Raw genomic sequence first — 18,503 nt, 5'->3', positions numbered from 1 at the left:
TTCCCAGCAACAACAAGGTGGCTCACAACCATTTGTAATGCCATCTGATGCCCTTTTCTGGTGTGTCTGTAGATGGAAACAGCGTACTCCCAAATATGAAGAAGACTAATGGAAATTAATCTTGGATTCCTAAACATTTCCTGGCAGTTGGCACTTCATAATCATTTGTTGTGAGAGATGCAATGCCTAATATTTGGGACCCACTACGATGGTGGCAAGAGCACACAGGAGTCCCATCCCCTCCCCAAATGCCACAAAATATTTTATTCTTATCCTTTCAACTATCATGCAGAAAGAAGAAATGAGAATAATATCAAGTAATGGATCATTGGATAATCTTGCCTTAAATATACTCTATGCCTAAACCTACAAACTAGGTCCATGAAGTCAAATACAGTTTCTGAATCAGATATCACTCTTTCCAACTTTTTCATTTGCTTTTAGGAACCAGCAAGAGAGAAACATGAGCATACTTTTAAGAAGCATTTCACACTCCACTCTCAGCAGTGGACAGATTATGAAAATAGAAATTAAACAGAAACATAAAGTCACGAACCAAATGGATTTAACAGATATCTGTAAAACATTTCATCCTAAAACAAAAGGATATATCTTCTTCTCAAAACCTCATGGTACCTTCTCCAAAATTGAAGATATAATGGGTCACAAAACAGGCCTCAACAGATATAAGAAGATTGAAATAATCCCATGCATTCTATCAGACAAGCACAGACTAAAGCTGGTCTTCAATAACAACAAAAATGACAGAAAGCCCACATACACATGAAAGCTGAACAATGCTCTACTCAATGATAACTTGTTAATGGAGAAATAAAGAAAGAAATTAAAGACTTTTTTAGAATTTAATGAAAATGAAAGCACAGCAGGCCCAAACTTATGGGACATATGAAAGCAGTGCTAAGAGAAAAAGTCATTGCTCTGCGTGCCTCCTAAACAAAACTGGAGAGAGCATACATGAGCAGCTTGACAGTACACCTAAAAGCTCTGGAAGAAAAAGAAGCAAATACACCCAAGAGGAGTAAACAGCAGGAAATAATCAAACTCAGGTCTGAGATCAACCAAGAAAAACTACCCCCCACACACACACATACACACACACACACACACACACACACACACACACACACACCATCAACAAAACCAGGAGCTTGGTCTTTGAGACAATGTACAAGATAGATAAAACCTTAGCCAGGCTAAACAAAAACCATGATCATCTCATTAGACAAAAAGCATTTGACAAAACTCAACACCCCTTCGTGTTAAAAGGCTTGGAAAGATCAGGAATTCAAGGCCCATAAATAAACATAGTAAAGGCAACATACTGCAAGCCAGTACCTAACATTAAACTAAATGGAGAGAAACTTGAGCAATCCCACTAAAATGAGGGTCTAGACAAGGCTGCCCACTCCTTCCCTACTTATTCAATATAATACTCGAAGTCTTATCCAGAGCAATCAGACAACAAAAGGAAGCCAAAGGGATACAAATTAGAAAGGAAGAAGTCAAAATATCACCATTTGCAGATGATATGATAGTACACTTAAGTGACCCCAAAATTTCCACCAGAGTATTAAGCCTGATAAACAACTTCAGTAAAGTAGCTAGCTATAAAATTAACTCAAACAAATCAGTAGCCTTCCTTTACTCAAAGTATAAACAGGCTAAAAAAGAAATTAGGAAAATTATATACTTCACAATAATCCCAAATAACATAAAATACTTAGGTGTGACTCTAACCAAGCAAGTGAAAGATCTGTAGGACAAGAACTTCAAGTCTCTGAAGAAAGAAATTGAAGAAGACCTTGGAAGATAGAAAGACCTCCCATGGTCATGGATTGGCAGGGTTAATATCATAAAAATGGCCAAAAGCAATCTACAGATTCAATGCAATCCCCATCAAAAAATTCCAACTCAATTCTTCATAGAGTTAGAAAGAGCAGTTTACAAATTCATTTGGAATAACAAAAAACCCAGGATAGTGAAAACTACCCTCAACAATAAAAGAACTTTTGGTGGAATCATCATCCCTGACCTCAAACAATATTACAGATCAATAGCGATAAAAACTGTATGGTATTGGTACAGAGACAGTAAGGTAGATAAATGGAATAGAATTGAAGACCCAGAAATGAACCCACACACCTACGGTCACTTGAACTTTGACAAAGGAGCTAAAACCATACAATGGAAGAAAGATAACATTTTCAACACATGGTGCTGGTTCAACTGGAAGTCATCATGTAGAAGAATGCAGATCGATCCATGCTTATCACCCTGTACAAAGCTTAAGCCCAACTGGATCAAGAACCCCCACATAAAGCCAGATACACTCAAATGAATAGAAGACAAAGTGGGGAAGAGCCTTGAACACATGGGCACTGGGGAAAATTTCCTGAACAAAACACCAGTGGCTTATGCTCTAAGATCAAGAATCAACAAATGGGACCTCATAAAACTGCAAAGCTTCTGTTAAGGCAAAGGACATTGTCATTAGGACATAATGGCAACCAACATTAGGAAAAGATATTTACCAATCCTACAACTGATAGAGGGCCAAGGTCCACTGTATATAAAGGACTGAAAAAGTTAGACTCCAGAAAATCAAAAAATCCTATTAAAAATGGGGTAAAGAGCTAAACAATGAATTCTCTGCTGAGGAGTACCTAAGGAAATGTTCAACAACTCTATTCATCATGGAAATGCAAATCAAAACAACCTTGAGATTCCACCTCACACTAGTCACATGACTAAGAGGAAAATCTCAAGTCACAATAGATGCTGGTGAGAATGTTGGAAAAGAAGAACACTCCTCCATTTTTGATGGGATTGAAAGCTCATACAACCACTGTGGAAATCAGTCTGGAGGCTCCTCACAAAACTGGACATTGTACTATCTGAAGACCCAGCTATACCACTACTGGGCATGTACCCAAAAGGTGCTCCAACTTATAACAAGGACACATGCTCCACTATGTTCATAGCAGCCTTATTTATAATAGCCAGAAGCTGGAAAGAACCCAGATTCCCTTCAACAGAGGAATGGATACAGAAAATGTGGTGCATTTTTACAATGGAGTACTACCCAGCTATCAAAAAACAGTGACTTCATGAAATTCATAGACAAGTGAATGGAACCAGAAAATATCATCCTAAGTGAGGTAACCCAATCACAAAAGAACACACATGGTATGCACTCACTGATAATTGGATGTTGGCCCAAAAGTTCAAAATACTCAAGATACAATCCATAGACCACATGAACCTCAAGAAGAAGGAAGACCAAAGTACAGATGCTTTAGTCCCTCGTAAAAGGGGGAACAAAAATATTCATAGGAGGAGATATGGATGCAAACTTTGGAACAGAGGTTGAAGGAAAGGCCATTCAGAGCCTGCCACAGCTGGGAATCCAGCCCATATACATACAGCCACCAAACCAGACAATATTGCTGATGCCAAGAAATGCGTGCTGACAGGAGCCTGATATAGCTGTCTCCTGAGAGCTTTGCCAGAGAGTGACAAATACAAAGGCGAATGTTAGGAGCAAACCATTGAACTGAGAATGGGATTCCCAGTGCAAAAGTTAGAGAAAGGATTGAAGGAGCTGAAGGGACTTGCAACCCCATAAGAATAACAATACCAACCAACCAGAGATCCCAGGGACTAAACCATCACCCAAAGAGTACTCTTGGACAGACCCATGGCTCTAGCTGCCTATATAGCAGAGGATGGATTTGTTGGGCTCCAAATGGAAGAGAAGCCCTTGGTCTTGCCAATGCTGGACCTTCCAATGTAGGGGAATGTCTGGGCAAGGGAGGCAGGAAGGGGGGGGTGGTTGTTTGGGGAAAGGGGGATAACACTTGAAATGTAAATTAGAAAAAGGAAAAAAAAGAAGCATTTCTTAATCTACAATAGTGTGTTTGGGTAAAGTCCATTCCCTATGAAGGACCTTCTTTCTCTTTGTTTAACTCAACCTTGGAACTTAATTCTGGTCACCATGGCTGCTTTTCATTTTACATCTTTTAAAATACATATATTTTAGTTTGGGTTGGGTTAGTTGCTTGTTTGTTTGTTTTATTTTGTTTTTTGAGACCGGGTCTTACTCTGTAGCCCAAGTTGTCTGGTCAGACTACTGGCAGGTCTTATGTGCCTTAGCCTGGCCTCAACCTTGTTTCAATGCTTCTGTTTTGGTCTCCTAGATTCTAGGAAACTATTGTATTCTCTAATTAGAAATCCTGAATATAAAATCGATGTTGTGAATGCTATTGGTGGTAGAATGGAATATAAAATGTCCGCATCTTAGATTCTGGCAACAATGGAAGATTTAAGGGGGAAAAATTAAAATAAAACCCATAAACCACATATTCTTACCTAATACTTTGAGCTCAGCACTGGAGTAGATGAGGCCATGCTTGTTCTCTGCTATACACTGGAACATTCCAGAGTCAGTCACATTGAGGTTGGCTATTGTAAGGGCACCATTTTCTATCTGTATTCTCTCCTGGATAGAAAATAAAATTTCTCGCAAATAAATAAAGTTTTAAGATTAAAGTAAATACTGCTATCGTTCCAATCAGAGAACTGATGTTGCTATTTTCCTGAGACTACTATGTAGTCTGACCTGGAATGTAACCTTTTTCTTCTTTAAAATAAAAAATGATATTTCACATATACAAGTAAAAATCTCAAAATAATTATGGAAAGCAGAGGTGAAGTATGGGAGCCATTTCATTTTCAAATATGATTAATGATATGGACTGGAAAAAATATATTTGGAGGTTGATTTTCATCCTGGGAGTTAGAAATATTTTTATTCAAATATCTTTTTAATTGTGTAAGCTTAAGACATTATATACTCAGTGCATTTAGCTATGCTCAGACAGTATAGAAAACCCACATACTTGCCAGAGGTTTTTCCAAATATGCTGTTTTTATATATAGAAACATAGAGGCACGTAATTAATGTGGTACACACATACACAAAAGAGCAGAAGTTACATGGTTGGAGAGGTGAAGTGAATGAGAAAATAAGTACTGAACGCTGAAGGCAGCCAATTTATAGATTCATTTATTCTCCAGACAACAGACCAAGGTATAAAATAGGGAAAGGAAATTAAATTGCATGCTTGACCAAAGTAAAGCATTCTTTAACACAAATACATAGAATCATTTATATTAATACTATCTTATCAATGCAAAATTATCAATATACCCTTGAATTGCAATGTGACGATACCTCATTAAAGCACTGGATGATTGATTTTTATGATTCTCGCTGTGTTGTGATTTACATGAAAAATGCCCCCTGCAGGCTTTTGTGCTTGAACATAAGTATGATATGAAACTCTGGAACATTTGGCTTTGCTAGGACTTGTAGGGTGGATAGGTGGTGCTTAAAGGTGATATCTGTTTAAGATCTAGCTTCGTGATTCCCACTGAGATATCCTCCCATTACACCTTCCTCATCATCATGGACTGAAGCTCTACACTGAAATAAGTCATGTCCTACTTTAATTGCTTCTGTAGAAACCCTATATTTTGATACTAGGAACTAAGATGCAGTGTGTGTGTGTGTGTGTGCGTGCATGCGTGTGTGTGTGTGTGTGTGTGTGTGTGTGTGTGTGTGTGTGTGTGTGTGTGTGTGTAGTTTTGTGTGAATGTTCATGCATATGTGTTCAAAAAGGCCAAAAGACAACCTTGGTTGTCTCTCCTCATTTGCAACCTATTCCTTTCTCTGTAAGTCAATGTCTTTCACTGGCAGCTATCCATGTTACTCTAGGTATCCAGCCCCAGAATCACAAGCATTTATTCCTACATTCAGCATTGTTTTTAACATGGGTACTGAGAGGGACCCAGGTCCCTGTGGTAAGGCAAGAACTTTACCTACTGAGCTGTTTGGTGTCTAGAGGCTAAGGGAATCAAACTTTTAAAAGTTTAGCAAGAGCTGGATGAAACAAGTGCATCACCTCACCTCTAGTACTAAGGCATCTCCATTTTTCAGCCACCGATAGGAGGGTTTAGGCTTCCCACTTGCCCGGCATTCCCAATAAAGACTGTCCTCCACAGCAGTTTCTACATCTTTTAAGAGTTGAACCCAATAAGGTTTTGCTGTAATGGAGAACAATAAAAAGTAGGTGGACAAAAATTTCAAATCATAGAGTAGATAAAAATAAATGATTTATAAATGATTATCAGACTACAATCCATAGATTAACATAGAATGGACAAGAATTATATTTAGTTCACTGAATGGCTATATAAAGCATTTCTAGATTTAACAATCATGTTGCAACGTGTTGAATCTTGAACCAACTTTATTGTGCTTTCTCTGTTGTCGAAGTCCTGAATGCTGTTTTATATTCTTCAGATGTCTATTAATATATGCTAATGCAGGTACAGAAAATTACTTCCCTCAAGTATATTTTTGGATCCTAAGATGGTGTTTCATGACAACTTCAAAGTGAATGACAGCATCTTTGTCTTAGCGGTGAACTAAGTATTAATACCCATAGGAAGAAAACAACTATAGTTAAGGAAAAATATTTACTTCAAGCTAGAAATACCAGACGTAAACACAAAATACTGAACATGCTACACAATTCTTCGTCCATTAAAATGGAAGCACCAAAAAAAAAAAAAAGATAGAGAGACAATCTTAGTGTGAATTTTGTTCTTTGATCAGAAAAGGATATAATTAAAGCAACTTCAAATTATGTATGCAAATCAGTTCGTTCAAAAAGATCAATAGTTTTCACTTAGGTTTTGCAAGGCACCTGGAAGCTGCCATGTCTGCAGATGAAAGTGATATACCACTTACAGTGGAGCCCATGCAGCACACACAGTGTTCTCAGCCAAGTGCCAGATTGCGTTTCAGATCCCAGCCTAGGAGGTGAGAACTCTGAATGGTTTCACACTGCATTACGCATGTGATGTGTGCACGGGATCTGCATGTGTGTCCTCCGCATGGAGCAGCAGTTTATCTATTTCTGTTTAATTGCAACCACAGGAAGAGTTGTCTTCTGCTGTTTCCTTTCTGTCTCCTAAAATTGCCCTTTTCTTGGAAATGAAATTGAATGGAAACTATGGGTATTTCGCTTTTTTTTCCTTGTTGTTGTGTAAAATTGTTTTTCCAGTATGAAATACAGTCCATCCCAAATGACTCCTCCTGCTTTATATTAAAATTTCTTTTCCTGTTTCAGGCATCAGACCCACCTGGAAGGAAACTGTAGATTTGTTAGAGACTGCTGACCAAGGCCTAAGTCTCCCGTGGGAATCTGCATGGGTGACTGACCATCCTAATGTTTTTCTTCTCAGAATATTTTTCTTCTCGGTGTTCCTAACAAATACTGAGACTAGAAGTGCCACATTAATCATGTCTTTTCTTCCTTAACCATAACCTGAGTTTCAAATCCTCTATTACATCATTTTACATGAATTATTAGAGCAAATAATCAGAGAACTACAAGGCACTCATTGATGCCTTAATATAATCTTAGTAAAGTTGTGGGGTGCCTTCCATTAAGCTCTCTATACTGATTACTTATAATTTATTCTTAGGTTCATAAAATATTATCCTCAGAATGGACTAAGTATAGCAGATGCATTAATCTTTATTCTTATTTCCTTATTTATGACTAGAATATCACCAGTCTTTCATGCTGCTATCCTATCCTCTGTCAGATTACATTTATAAAATTTAGGGACAACTGATTTCATAGCCTGTTCTAAAGGGAGGCTCTTACGTTGTTTAATCCTACGTTCCCTTGCTATGATGGGTATTAGGGATGAATCTCTGAACAGGAGACTCATAAATGCTTTATAGAGGGACGTGAGGGACTGGTATGCTGGTCTGAGGGCAACCATCTTTTTATTGTAGTGGCAATTAATATGCAGAAACAGGAAAAAGATGCAAGCAGGGGAAGAAAAAGGGGAGAAACTGAGCCATGGCCTGTTAAATAGTGAAATGTCAGTTTAGCTTTAGATACGTTTTCCTTGGGGTCATACGGTTTCCATTTGGATAGAGATCATGTTGTGTAGAGTTAAAGGCAATAAAATATTTAACGGTTCTCAGCCTGCGGATCTCTAAACTGTGGGTGATGCATAGCCCTTTTACAGGGTTCCACTAAGTCTACCTTCATATATATATATATATATATATAATATATATATATATATCTCAATATATAACAGCAGCAAAATCACAGTTACAATGTATCAAAAAAATAATTTTATGCTTGGGGAGTCATCCCAAAATGAGGAAATGTATTAAGAACGCAGAGCATTTGGAAGATTGAGAACCACAGAGTTAACCAATCAAAAAAAAATTTTTTTTTTTATTTTCTCACAATGGTTACTTTTGAGTGTGCTGTGATCAAGAAGTAGATAAGGAGAAAGAGGAAGTTAAGCCAGGGTATGAGAAATTCTTTGTGTGTGGAACTCAGAGCTGCTCAGCCACATGGGTGAGTTTACCACTACTGCCACCACCATTTCAATGTCATGCCATCAACTCACAGTCACTGACATCATAAGGAAGGATATGATATTTACATAATGTGTGTGTGTGTGTGTGCGTGTGTGTGTGTGTGTGTGTGCTCACGTGCACGCGTGTGTGTATGCACAGGTACACACATAAAACTAATTAAGTAATTTGGAAAGTTACAAAACATGAGGAATTAAGACATCCTTTTGTTTTGCTCCTAATAGTCCCCAAGACCCCATAAAATAAGAAATATTGATCTTGTCAGAGGTGATATACTTGCTAACTTCAAATTATTGAGGGAAGACCCATAAAAGTTTGTACATTCTTCACAGCTATCTTAGTGAACAGTTTCTTTCCCTGCACGAGTTGCATAAACTGTACACACTGCCCCAGAAAATTGTTTCAATAACCGGTTACTAAAATAAATAGGCTATAATGCAATTTACCCTTCATAAAATTGGTGAATTCATACTAGGTTTACAATGTTTCTAATAATTAAACTGCAAATATATTCAGTGAGCTTCCATTTCTTTGCATCTTCCAGCTGTATTTTGTACAATAACATATCAGCCCAATTCAAATCACATTTTCATCAAAACTTAATGTATGTTTCAAACAAAAGAAATTTAAAAGAAAAAAAGAATATTTAATTTCCCAAAAACGTCTTCTAAAATGTATTCTTTCCTTCTCCAACTGAGCAGTACATCAAATAAATATGATTGCAAATTAAAAGAAGCAAGTAGACTACAGATATATTATTTACATTATTGAGCAGGACTGGATATTTCTGTCCAAAACAACATCCTCAGTTTATTTGGTTTACTAATGCAATATTTGCAACTTGTCTCAATAAGCAGTTTTATTCTGCTTTTCCAATAAATAAACAAAATTACTTCTTCTAGAAGAGAAAGCAACCAGAGAGATGTCTCTTATATGATTAAGTATGTGAAAGGTCATGCTTCAAAAAAAATGTGAAAAGATTTCATTATCATATGAATCACTTTCAAAATGTAAAAGAATGTCAAGTTGATTGCAAAGTTGGCTTCCTTTTTAATTTCTTTGTTCTCTGATGTTTGTCCTTGCTTAACAAAATGAGAATAATACATAGAAAGAGACAAATTAAACCCTATTTCCTGATATAACAACCCCTGACCCTAAAAACAGTGCAGAGAGAATAAAAGCTACAAGACAATTTTCCCCAAGGCTGCTTACCATAGTAAGTGAGCCGTCCTCTCGCCACATTCTTTCCTCGTGAATTTTCAGCAATGCACTCATAGGAGCCTGTATCTTCCTGTTGGAAGTTTGGAATTTCGAGCACACCATTGAACTTCCTCAGCTTAATTTTGGTGGGAAACGGCATCCCATCACTTCTTCTCCAATTAATCTGAGGAACAGGGCTGAGAAGAAAATTGTCAAGTTGTTTGCTCTTCTCTGGACATCTCGCACACTCAAAACTAAAGGACTTTGTTTAAGAGAATAAAAGGCACAGGTTTCAAATGCAGATGACTTGCGGCTGTAAATTATATAATAAGATGTGAAGAGTAGCTGGGACACCCAACACTGGGGATATAGAACCTGAAAAGGCCACCTATTACAGCTAGGCAGGAACCCCAGCAGAACAGCAGGGACACCAACACAGACACAAAATTTTCCACCCAATATTTATCCTGTTTGCATGAAATATAGTGATGGGTGATGGTGCAGAGACTGAGGGAATGGCCAAGAAATGATGATCCCAACTAAAGACCAGCACCTTGGGCAAGCACAAACCCCTTACACAATATCCCTCATTGATATTGTTGTTGTGTGTGTGAGGACAGGAATCTAGCAAGCTTGTCCTCTGAGAGGGTCCTCCCAGCAGTTGATTCAGATAGACAGTGACCCTCCCACAGTCAAATAGTAAATGGACATGGGGGACTCTTATAGATTTGGGGAGATTGAGGGTTCCAAATGGGTATTGAACTCCATAGGAAGACTATCAGAATCAACTAACTTGGATCCATGAGGTTCCCAGAGAATTTAACACCGAACAATGGGCATATGGGCGCTGGAGCTGGGCCCTGCAACACGTATTTCACAGAAATGCAACTGGGAATTCATATGGGGCCCAGATTTACAGGACGCAGGCTATTCCAAAATCTGTTGCCTGTCTGTGTGATATGTTCTTCCAGCTGGGCTGCCTGGTCTGGCCTCAGAGGGAGATAATGTTTCTACTTCTACAGACACTTGATGTGCCAGGATGAGGGTTACTTAGGGAAACTCCCTCTCGCAGAGGAGAAGGAGGGATGGAGGAGGGGAGATAATTTTGGAAGGAAGTGATTTGAGCGGGGGCAGTGATCAGTGATCAGGATGTAAAATTAATAAAAAAAAAGTTCACCTAAAAACAAAATAGAGTAAATTCTTGATTTGATGCAGGCTCTCACTATGTGGCCTAGACTTGCTCCTTACTCCTGATCCTTCTGACATTATCTCCAAGTGATGTGATTGCAGGCATGTGTTACTATACCTGGAAACTGTTAATCTTTGTCAGTCACCTCATGCTTTAAGTACAGAAAAAAATATGACAAAGAGCAAGTAAAAGGCATTTTTTTCTGACTTAGCTTATGGAATTGGTAAGGCATTCTCACTTTTGCAATTTTTTTTTTTAGTCTTCGACAAAATGGAAGATAGAAAAATCAAGTTGTCAAAATTCGAGACGAATTGTGTGTTGTCACAACAGATAGCAAGGAAGTCCGGACTATCAGTAGTGGACACTTTGACAAATTTTACTTCAAAAAAGTTAGGAAACATAAAGGAAATGGATGAATTTGAAAATGTGCATGATCTACCATAATTAAAACCAGAAAATATTATAAATAATTTGCACAGATAATTACAGACAATAAGATCAAAACTGTAATCAGAAGTGTCTGCATAAAGTACCTAGGGTCAAATGGATGTACTACTAAACTCTCGAACTTGTCAAAGAAGTTCTTATCCTAGCATAGGCGAAGAACTTTGACAAGGAACAAAGGGCACACACACTATCAGGTTATATGAAGTCTACATTATCCTGATACCCAAAGTGTATCAAAACACTGCAAAAAAGAAAACTACAGATGAATTCTGCAGACTGACATGGATGCAAATATTCTTAACAAAATACTTGGAAGAGGAAATAAGGAATGCATGAGAAATTGATACGGCCTGGCCAAATGAGTTTCATTTCTGTGATGAAAAGTAGGTTCAATATAGACAAAAGGCATGATAAAAGTTGTGGAGATAATAGGATAACATGTTTCAAATTTTACACCAAACTGGAAAACAGAGACCATTTCCTCCCAAATGTGACATGAGCCAAGGATGCCCACTTTCGCTTCTTACTTAGTAAAATTCTCAGACCAATCTTAGCTAGAACAATAAAACATGATAAAAGCATTGCAGAGAAAAAATAGGAAAAAATTCAAATGGTCCCTATTTGCAGAGGACATAGTTGTGTATTTTAAAGACCCTATACAATCATTTTTAATAAAACTGCAAGATACAAAATTGACAGGTATATATCAGTAGCTTTCATATATACCAAGAGTGAACTTGCAGACAACAAAATTAGGATAGTATTTCATGCATAATAATTTCAAAAAGTAAAGTACCTAGAAGTATGTGTTGGCATGAAGTTTAAGGAAAGACACAAAATGATGAACAGACCTCTCAGCTCTTGAACTCAAACAATGAGCATCATGGAAATTCCTATGCTCCAAACTTAATCTACACATTCAGTGCTACTCCTATAAAAATTCCATGGCAACTCATCACAAAACTAGAAAAAAAATCCAAAAATTCATGTGGAAATTCAAAGCTAACAAGAAAATATCAAACCAGTGATATCACAATGTTTGTCCCCAAATTATACTACCAAGTTACAATGACAACTTTGCAAACGGAAAGACAAATGTCAGAGAATAGAGGATCTGGATATAACCATCAAAGCTGTGGCCACCTAATTTTTGACAAAGGAGTCAAATAAACATGTATAAGAAGACAGCTCATTCAAGAAATGATGCTCTCAAACCTGGATATCCACTCGCAGTAGAATTTGATTCAAAACTACTCAAAATACACCAAAGACATTAAGTTAAAGTCTAAGATTTCTAAAACTTCTAGAGGAAAGCACTGGGAATGTCTTTCAAGATACAAACAGAACTCCAAGGCATGGGGACCATTCCCATGGATCAATAAATGAGACTGAATGAAATTAAAAGTTTTCTGAACAGCAAAATCAACTATAAGCAGAGTGAGTAGCCTACAGAATGGAACACTATCCTTACAAGCTAACACTATGACAAGGGACTAATATTACAAATTTACCAAGAATTAGAAAGATTAAACATCAGTTAAATGAAACTGCCCATGAACAAATGGATAATTAAATAATCAGGAAGCTATGAAGAGAAAAAACATAAATGCTGATATTTTTAAATGATCAAAATACCTATTTGGTCATCATGGAAAGCAAAATAAATTACATTGAGATGCCACCTTATCTCAGCCAGAATGACTGTTATAAAGAAACCAGACAACATATACTGGAGAAAACCTGAAGAAGGAGAAGCCCTTATGCATAACTGGTAGAAGTGTATGCAATATGGAGATCAGTATGGAGGTTTTGAAATAAGAAAAACAGAAAAAAAAAGAAAAGAAAGACAGACACAAAGAAAGACAAAAAGAAATGAAGGAACCAAGAATAAAATAAAAACAGAATAATTAGGAGCATATACACCAGGGACTCCACATGTTCCTTCATATTTACTGATGCTCTAGTTGGGATATCAAAAAAATATGCAAGTGGCCAGATAAAAGTGTGGTGCATACTCAGATTTAATTTTTTCCATTGTAAGAAATGTGAAAATTTCATGAAAATGGATAGATCAAGAAAGTATAATTCTATGTGAGTTCATGCAAACTCAGAAAGGCAATAATGGTTTATTCACCTTCATATGTGCATGCAAGCCTATAAGGTATATAGGTATATATGTTTTTAACACACACACACACACACACACACACACACAAATTTAATTATTATCAAAATCAAGAAAGGAGAGCTATAGAGTGTAAAAGTAGGTAATAAGAAGGGGCAAGGTAGGAAAATATGCAAGAACAAAAGATTGAGGATTTAGTTCAAGTCAGGATCAAGATTAGCAGGGGGTAGGAGTAAATGGAGGAAAGAAAATTAGTAGAATATACATTTGTTTTGGAAATTGTCATATTGATTTCTAATAATTTGCAAGCTAAATTAAAATATCAAGCACTTTAAACCATATACATAAAAATATATTATGCTACAAAGAAGAAAATAGAACCTACCCTCCCTCCCCTCAGCAGCCTAACAGTATATGGGATTTTTTTTTTAAGAACTTACTTCCCTAGGGCGAAGCATTCCAACTTCACAGTTGAACCTTTAGCTGCTGGAAGAGTTTCTGGAAACTGGAGTTCTATTTTGGGTTCATATTCACCCATGACACCTATGAATATGTAATACAAAAATGGGCAGTGTCAGTGTTCCCTATGGCATCATTTTGTATTATGTATTTCCTATGGCATCATTTTAAATAAAACTTTATTTGACTCCCTTTTGAAGCTACTTTCATTGATTGCAAAAACTCACTTGGACTAACCTTGAAGAAACATGCACCATGAATAACGTTTAAGAACTTGCAATTCATGGAGTCAAAAATGCTGCAATATGCAAAACATTTTAATGAAAACCATTTAAATTCTATACTCAATGTGAGCATTCCATTTAAGTTGCCATCTACAATGTAATAATAATCCCTTAAGCTTCCTATGGTACAAAGATTATAGTGGGGGTTTTGCTAAATGGTAGCCCGGTCACATAGGTGCCAATCTTAAACATACTAAATGGCTCTTTGATGTCAAAACATAATGATTTAACATGCGGGAGCATTCTGACTCCATTATACTTGACTGGAAAATGCTTCCATATTTGTGTTCAAGATATTATGCTGTATGAGATATGATTTGGTTTTAATAGGTCAACTACTAAGACTTACAAATTGGCACTCTTTTTCCTCTCCAAAGTCCCATGTAGTCCATGTTGGTCTCAAGCCCGCAGTGTAACCCATAATAACCTTAAACTTGTGATGCCTGTAACTTTTGGTAACATCATATCCCTTTTATGCAGTTTTGAGGATGAAACCCAGAACTCTGTACATGTGAGGCAAGTATTCTTACAAGTAGGCTATAGCCTCAGCTCCTAAATTGGATTTCTCCTACATCTCATAGATAACTTGTTGACATTAATAAGGGAGCTAATGCCACAGAATTTTTTATTACAATTTAATTTAAGCGAGACTTTTTAGCTTATAATAAAATATTTACACACTAAACAATTTCAAGATGACACAAATGAAAACAAATGCCTTTATGGGCATCCCAATGAAAGGTCTCATACCATCAGAGCGTAGCACCAAAGGGGTTGGGGAGCCTAATACTCTGGCATTTGTCACAGTGCTGGTCACCACACATGTGTAATTTCCCACATCAGATGGCTCCACTTTAGCTATGTAGAGGTGTCCTGTCTCTTGAGAGACAAATCTTCGACTGTCTTCTTCAACGAATGATGGATACTCATTGAAGACCCAAGCATATGAAAGTTCTAACAAAAGTTAAGAAGACATGAATTTCATTACTTAGTAAAATGTTTCAGAGTCAGAAATTTACAAAATTACCTTTACATCAAGTGATGTTTTTCTTGCAAGTCATTCAGAAGAGCACTTAGCAAACGGATTCAGCATTCATTTTATATCATGATGTAGAATACAGTTGATTGTCATTCTAGTGCACGCAGCACCTCTGTTCTCTTCCTGTCCCTGATCTAGGTGATGCTTTTATAAGGCTCAGTGGATTTGCTATTGCTTTCTTTGCATTTCTGTCTCTATAGTTCCATAGCTCTAAGTCACCAATTACATCACAGCACCTTCTGTCAACGAATTGCAATCATGTCTCCTTAGCATCTTATGAGGAACACACAGTGGCTCGAACTCAACACAAATCCCTCTGACAAACTTTTGGTTTCTCTGGCTCTTGGGGTTTGAGTTTGCTGCTCCCTGGCCTACAAAGACTTGCGTCTCATTTGCTCTTCCTTCCTTCTTTTTTCTTCCTTCCCTTTCCTTCCCTTTTCTTTTCTTTTATTTCTTTTTGCTCTTTTTTCCTTGTTTGTTCTTTCTTTCTTCCTTTTTTCTTCTTTCTTTCTTTCTCCTACTTTCCTTCCTTCTATCCTTTCTTTCCTCTTTCCTTACTTCCTTCTTTCATTCTTCTTCCCTTCCCCCCCTCTCTCTTTCTTTCTTCTTTCAATGGTAAATACTCATCATATATATTATTGGGTTGAATAACAAAATTTTTATAAGTAAATATACATTGACCATGTTCTCACATAGGCCAAACCTACCCTTTTGCTCCTGTACCTGTTTCCATCAGTTCTCTTTTCCTAATGAGTTTCATTTCTATTTTATGCCATGTACACACAATGGTCTTAGGTATCTATATGAAATTTAGGATCCACAAATGTGAGAAGACAGTACACATAGCTCATGGGAATATAGCATAATCCAGTCACAATGAAAAACATTATAAAGAATCCCCAAAAAAGAAAAGATCCATTATATGCTCTATATAGAGTATTTTTGTGTATCTATCTGGAAGATGCTATGTAAATTTTACAGACGAATTTTTTATACATCGATGTTTCATGAAGTATTATTTATAATAACTAAGTTGCGATGTTCATCTAGAGATGAATGGATAATGAAAATGCATACAAAATGGGATTTATTCAGTTATAAGGGAGAATGAAATTGGGTCATTTGCAGAAAAATAGATGGTTCCTTCTTTGGTATCCACCTCTTTGAGCACTAAACTCCATTTACATGAGATCATGTCAAGTGTCTCATAATGTAACATGGGAGTCACCTCCGTAAGAAGTATTCCTTCCACTTCCTTATCTGGGTTGCACCCCATGCTTAGCGTGAAATTTAAGAGGTAATTATATTTTTCAGTGTGTGTGTGTGTGTGTGTGTGTGTGTGTGTGTGTGTGTGTGTGCGTGCATGAGTGCATGCGAGTGTATCTAAGTGTAGGAACCTTAAGAGGCTGTAAGAGGCCATCAGATGGAGCTGGAGTTAAAGACAGTTGTGAACAGTTTGAAGTGGGTAACAAGGATAGGATTCTAATCCTTTGTAAAGGCAGTGCATGCTTTTAATTGCTGAGCCATCATTTAAACTCCTGGAACAACTCTGAAGTTTAGTCTAATGTAAGCATTTACCAAATAACATGTAATGACTGTTTCCTCAATTGTCCCTATGAATATAACAAAGTCATGCTAATTTTTTACTTTTATCTGTTTTTCTGGGAATCAAAGCCAGGACCTAGTACACTTTCCCTAGTGCTCTATTATAAGTCATATCCTCAACCTTGATATCAGTTTTAACCCAACTGTTCCTATTTATGAAGGGGGGCAGTTCTGATATTAAGGGCCTGTTCCCCAATTGGTTCTTGATTTGTCAGTAAAGAAAGCCAGGGACCAACTGCTGGGTAGACGGTACAGAAGGGACTACCAGGTCCCAGGAGGAAAAAGCAGACATAAGGAAAGAGAGAGTTTTTCTGCCATGCATTGGAGGAAGAAGAACGCAATAACCATGTGAGGTCTCAGGGGAAGCTGGGGCCTATGGCCACTACTACAGGCAGGTGTCCAGGGATATTTGACAGGGGTTACGTTGGACTAGCCACTGAAACTTAGAGCACATGGAGAGATGGAGATAATAAAGTCTTACGGTCATGCTTTTCCAAGTGGGAGATGTCAGCTCCCAGCAATTGTGCCAAGAAAGAAAGTTGTGAAGGAACAAACTGTGCTTGTGTGTATATATCTTTTATCCATGGACTCAAGGGAAGATGGGAGGGGGCTGGTAGTGTAGTCACTTCCTGGAGCTAAAGGTGAGTAGAACCAAAGAAAAGCCATGAGGCTGCTGGTAATGTGGCTGATCCCAGAGCAAAGGCAGTAAAATAAAGCTACATGTAACATATTTATACTTGATAACTAAAAATGGATTTACATGCATTTAACAAGTCCTAAATAAACATTTGTTGAGTCAAGAAGGATACATTGTGTTATAAGCTATGAGCAAAAATGTACTAGGATGATCTTCACCAACTGTGAGCCAATGCATTTAATAGTCTTCTAAAGAACTATATTCTTCTCTACAAGAAAAACATCTAAATAGTATTATCCTTTGTGGTTCTATGTTCTCAAGTTGTTGAGAGATAAGTGTTACTAGGACATAGTTTTTGAGTTTCCTTTACTGGTTTCCTTCTTCATATGCTTTTGTTTTGTTTTGTTTTTTGTTTGTTCATTTTTTTTTTTGTTTTTTTTTTTTTTGCAGTCACATCAACCTCACTGCATTGGTTAAGTCCTATAATGGTCTCAAAGGAAGTTTTGGAAAACATATGCTAGCCATATAAATTTGTATTTGAAATTCAATATAGATTTGAAATTCAAAATAGATTTGAGGCATAATTATAATCATAAAATTAATTTCCTTTAGGGATAAAATGGACAGTCATTTGGTAAAGATGAATATGAATCAATGTTCAATGTTGGGATATGAGGTGCTATGAGTTGTAGGGAAATGGGAAATGACATTTTTTCATTACTGAAGAATACACATAAAGCTCAAGAGTCCACTAAGGCATACACAACTGAAAGCCCTCCAGTGAGAGTACCAAGCAGATAAAAGGCCAGTAGAGGTGATGCTGTCCACAGAATTTGGTGGTCGAGTCATGACAATGCCAGTGGCAATGTTCTATCTCAATGAAACACACTATAAATACTTTTTCACAAGCACTGTTTCGGTTACTCAGAGAGCGAAGAATATTTTATGGAAGTCTAGTTAAGCCCTTGATGAAATAGAAAATTCCAAAGTTGTTGGTTGAGTTTTATGAAAGAAATTCAAA

The 18,503-nt window shown here is 37.0% G+C and overlaps 1 protein-coding gene across 1 annotated transcript in view; it reads right to left on the bottom strand.

The window, feature by feature from the left end:
- The window catches only part of Cntn3 (contactin 3), a 356,765-nt gene that overhangs the window by 97,220 nt on the left and 241,042 nt on the right, over window positions 1–18,503 (bottom strand). The window contains exons 6-10 of the mRNA XM_032906010.1: window positions 14,952–15,155; window positions 13,899–14,001; window positions 9,710–9,894; window positions 5,990–6,126; window positions 4,390–4,519 (exon numbers count right to left, since the gene is read on the bottom strand). Of these exons, the coding sequence (XP_032761901.1) occupies window positions 4,390–4,519; window positions 5,990–6,126; window positions 9,710–9,894; window positions 13,899–14,001; window positions 14,952–15,155 (759 nt within the window). The remainder of the gene's footprint in view (window positions 1–4,389; window positions 4,520–5,989; window positions 6,127–9,709; window positions 9,895–13,898; window positions 14,002–14,951; window positions 15,156–18,503) is intronic.

This window comes from Rattus rattus, chromosome 6 (assembly GCF_011064425.1).
Source record: "Rattus rattus isolate New Zealand chromosome 6, Rrattus_CSIRO_v1, whole genome shotgun sequence".
Taxonomy (NCBI): domain Eukaryota; kingdom Metazoa; phylum Chordata; class Mammalia; order Rodentia; family Muridae; genus Rattus; species Rattus rattus.
Note: the sequence above shows the minus strand (reverse complement) of the source record. Positions and strands in the feature narration are given on the sequence as shown.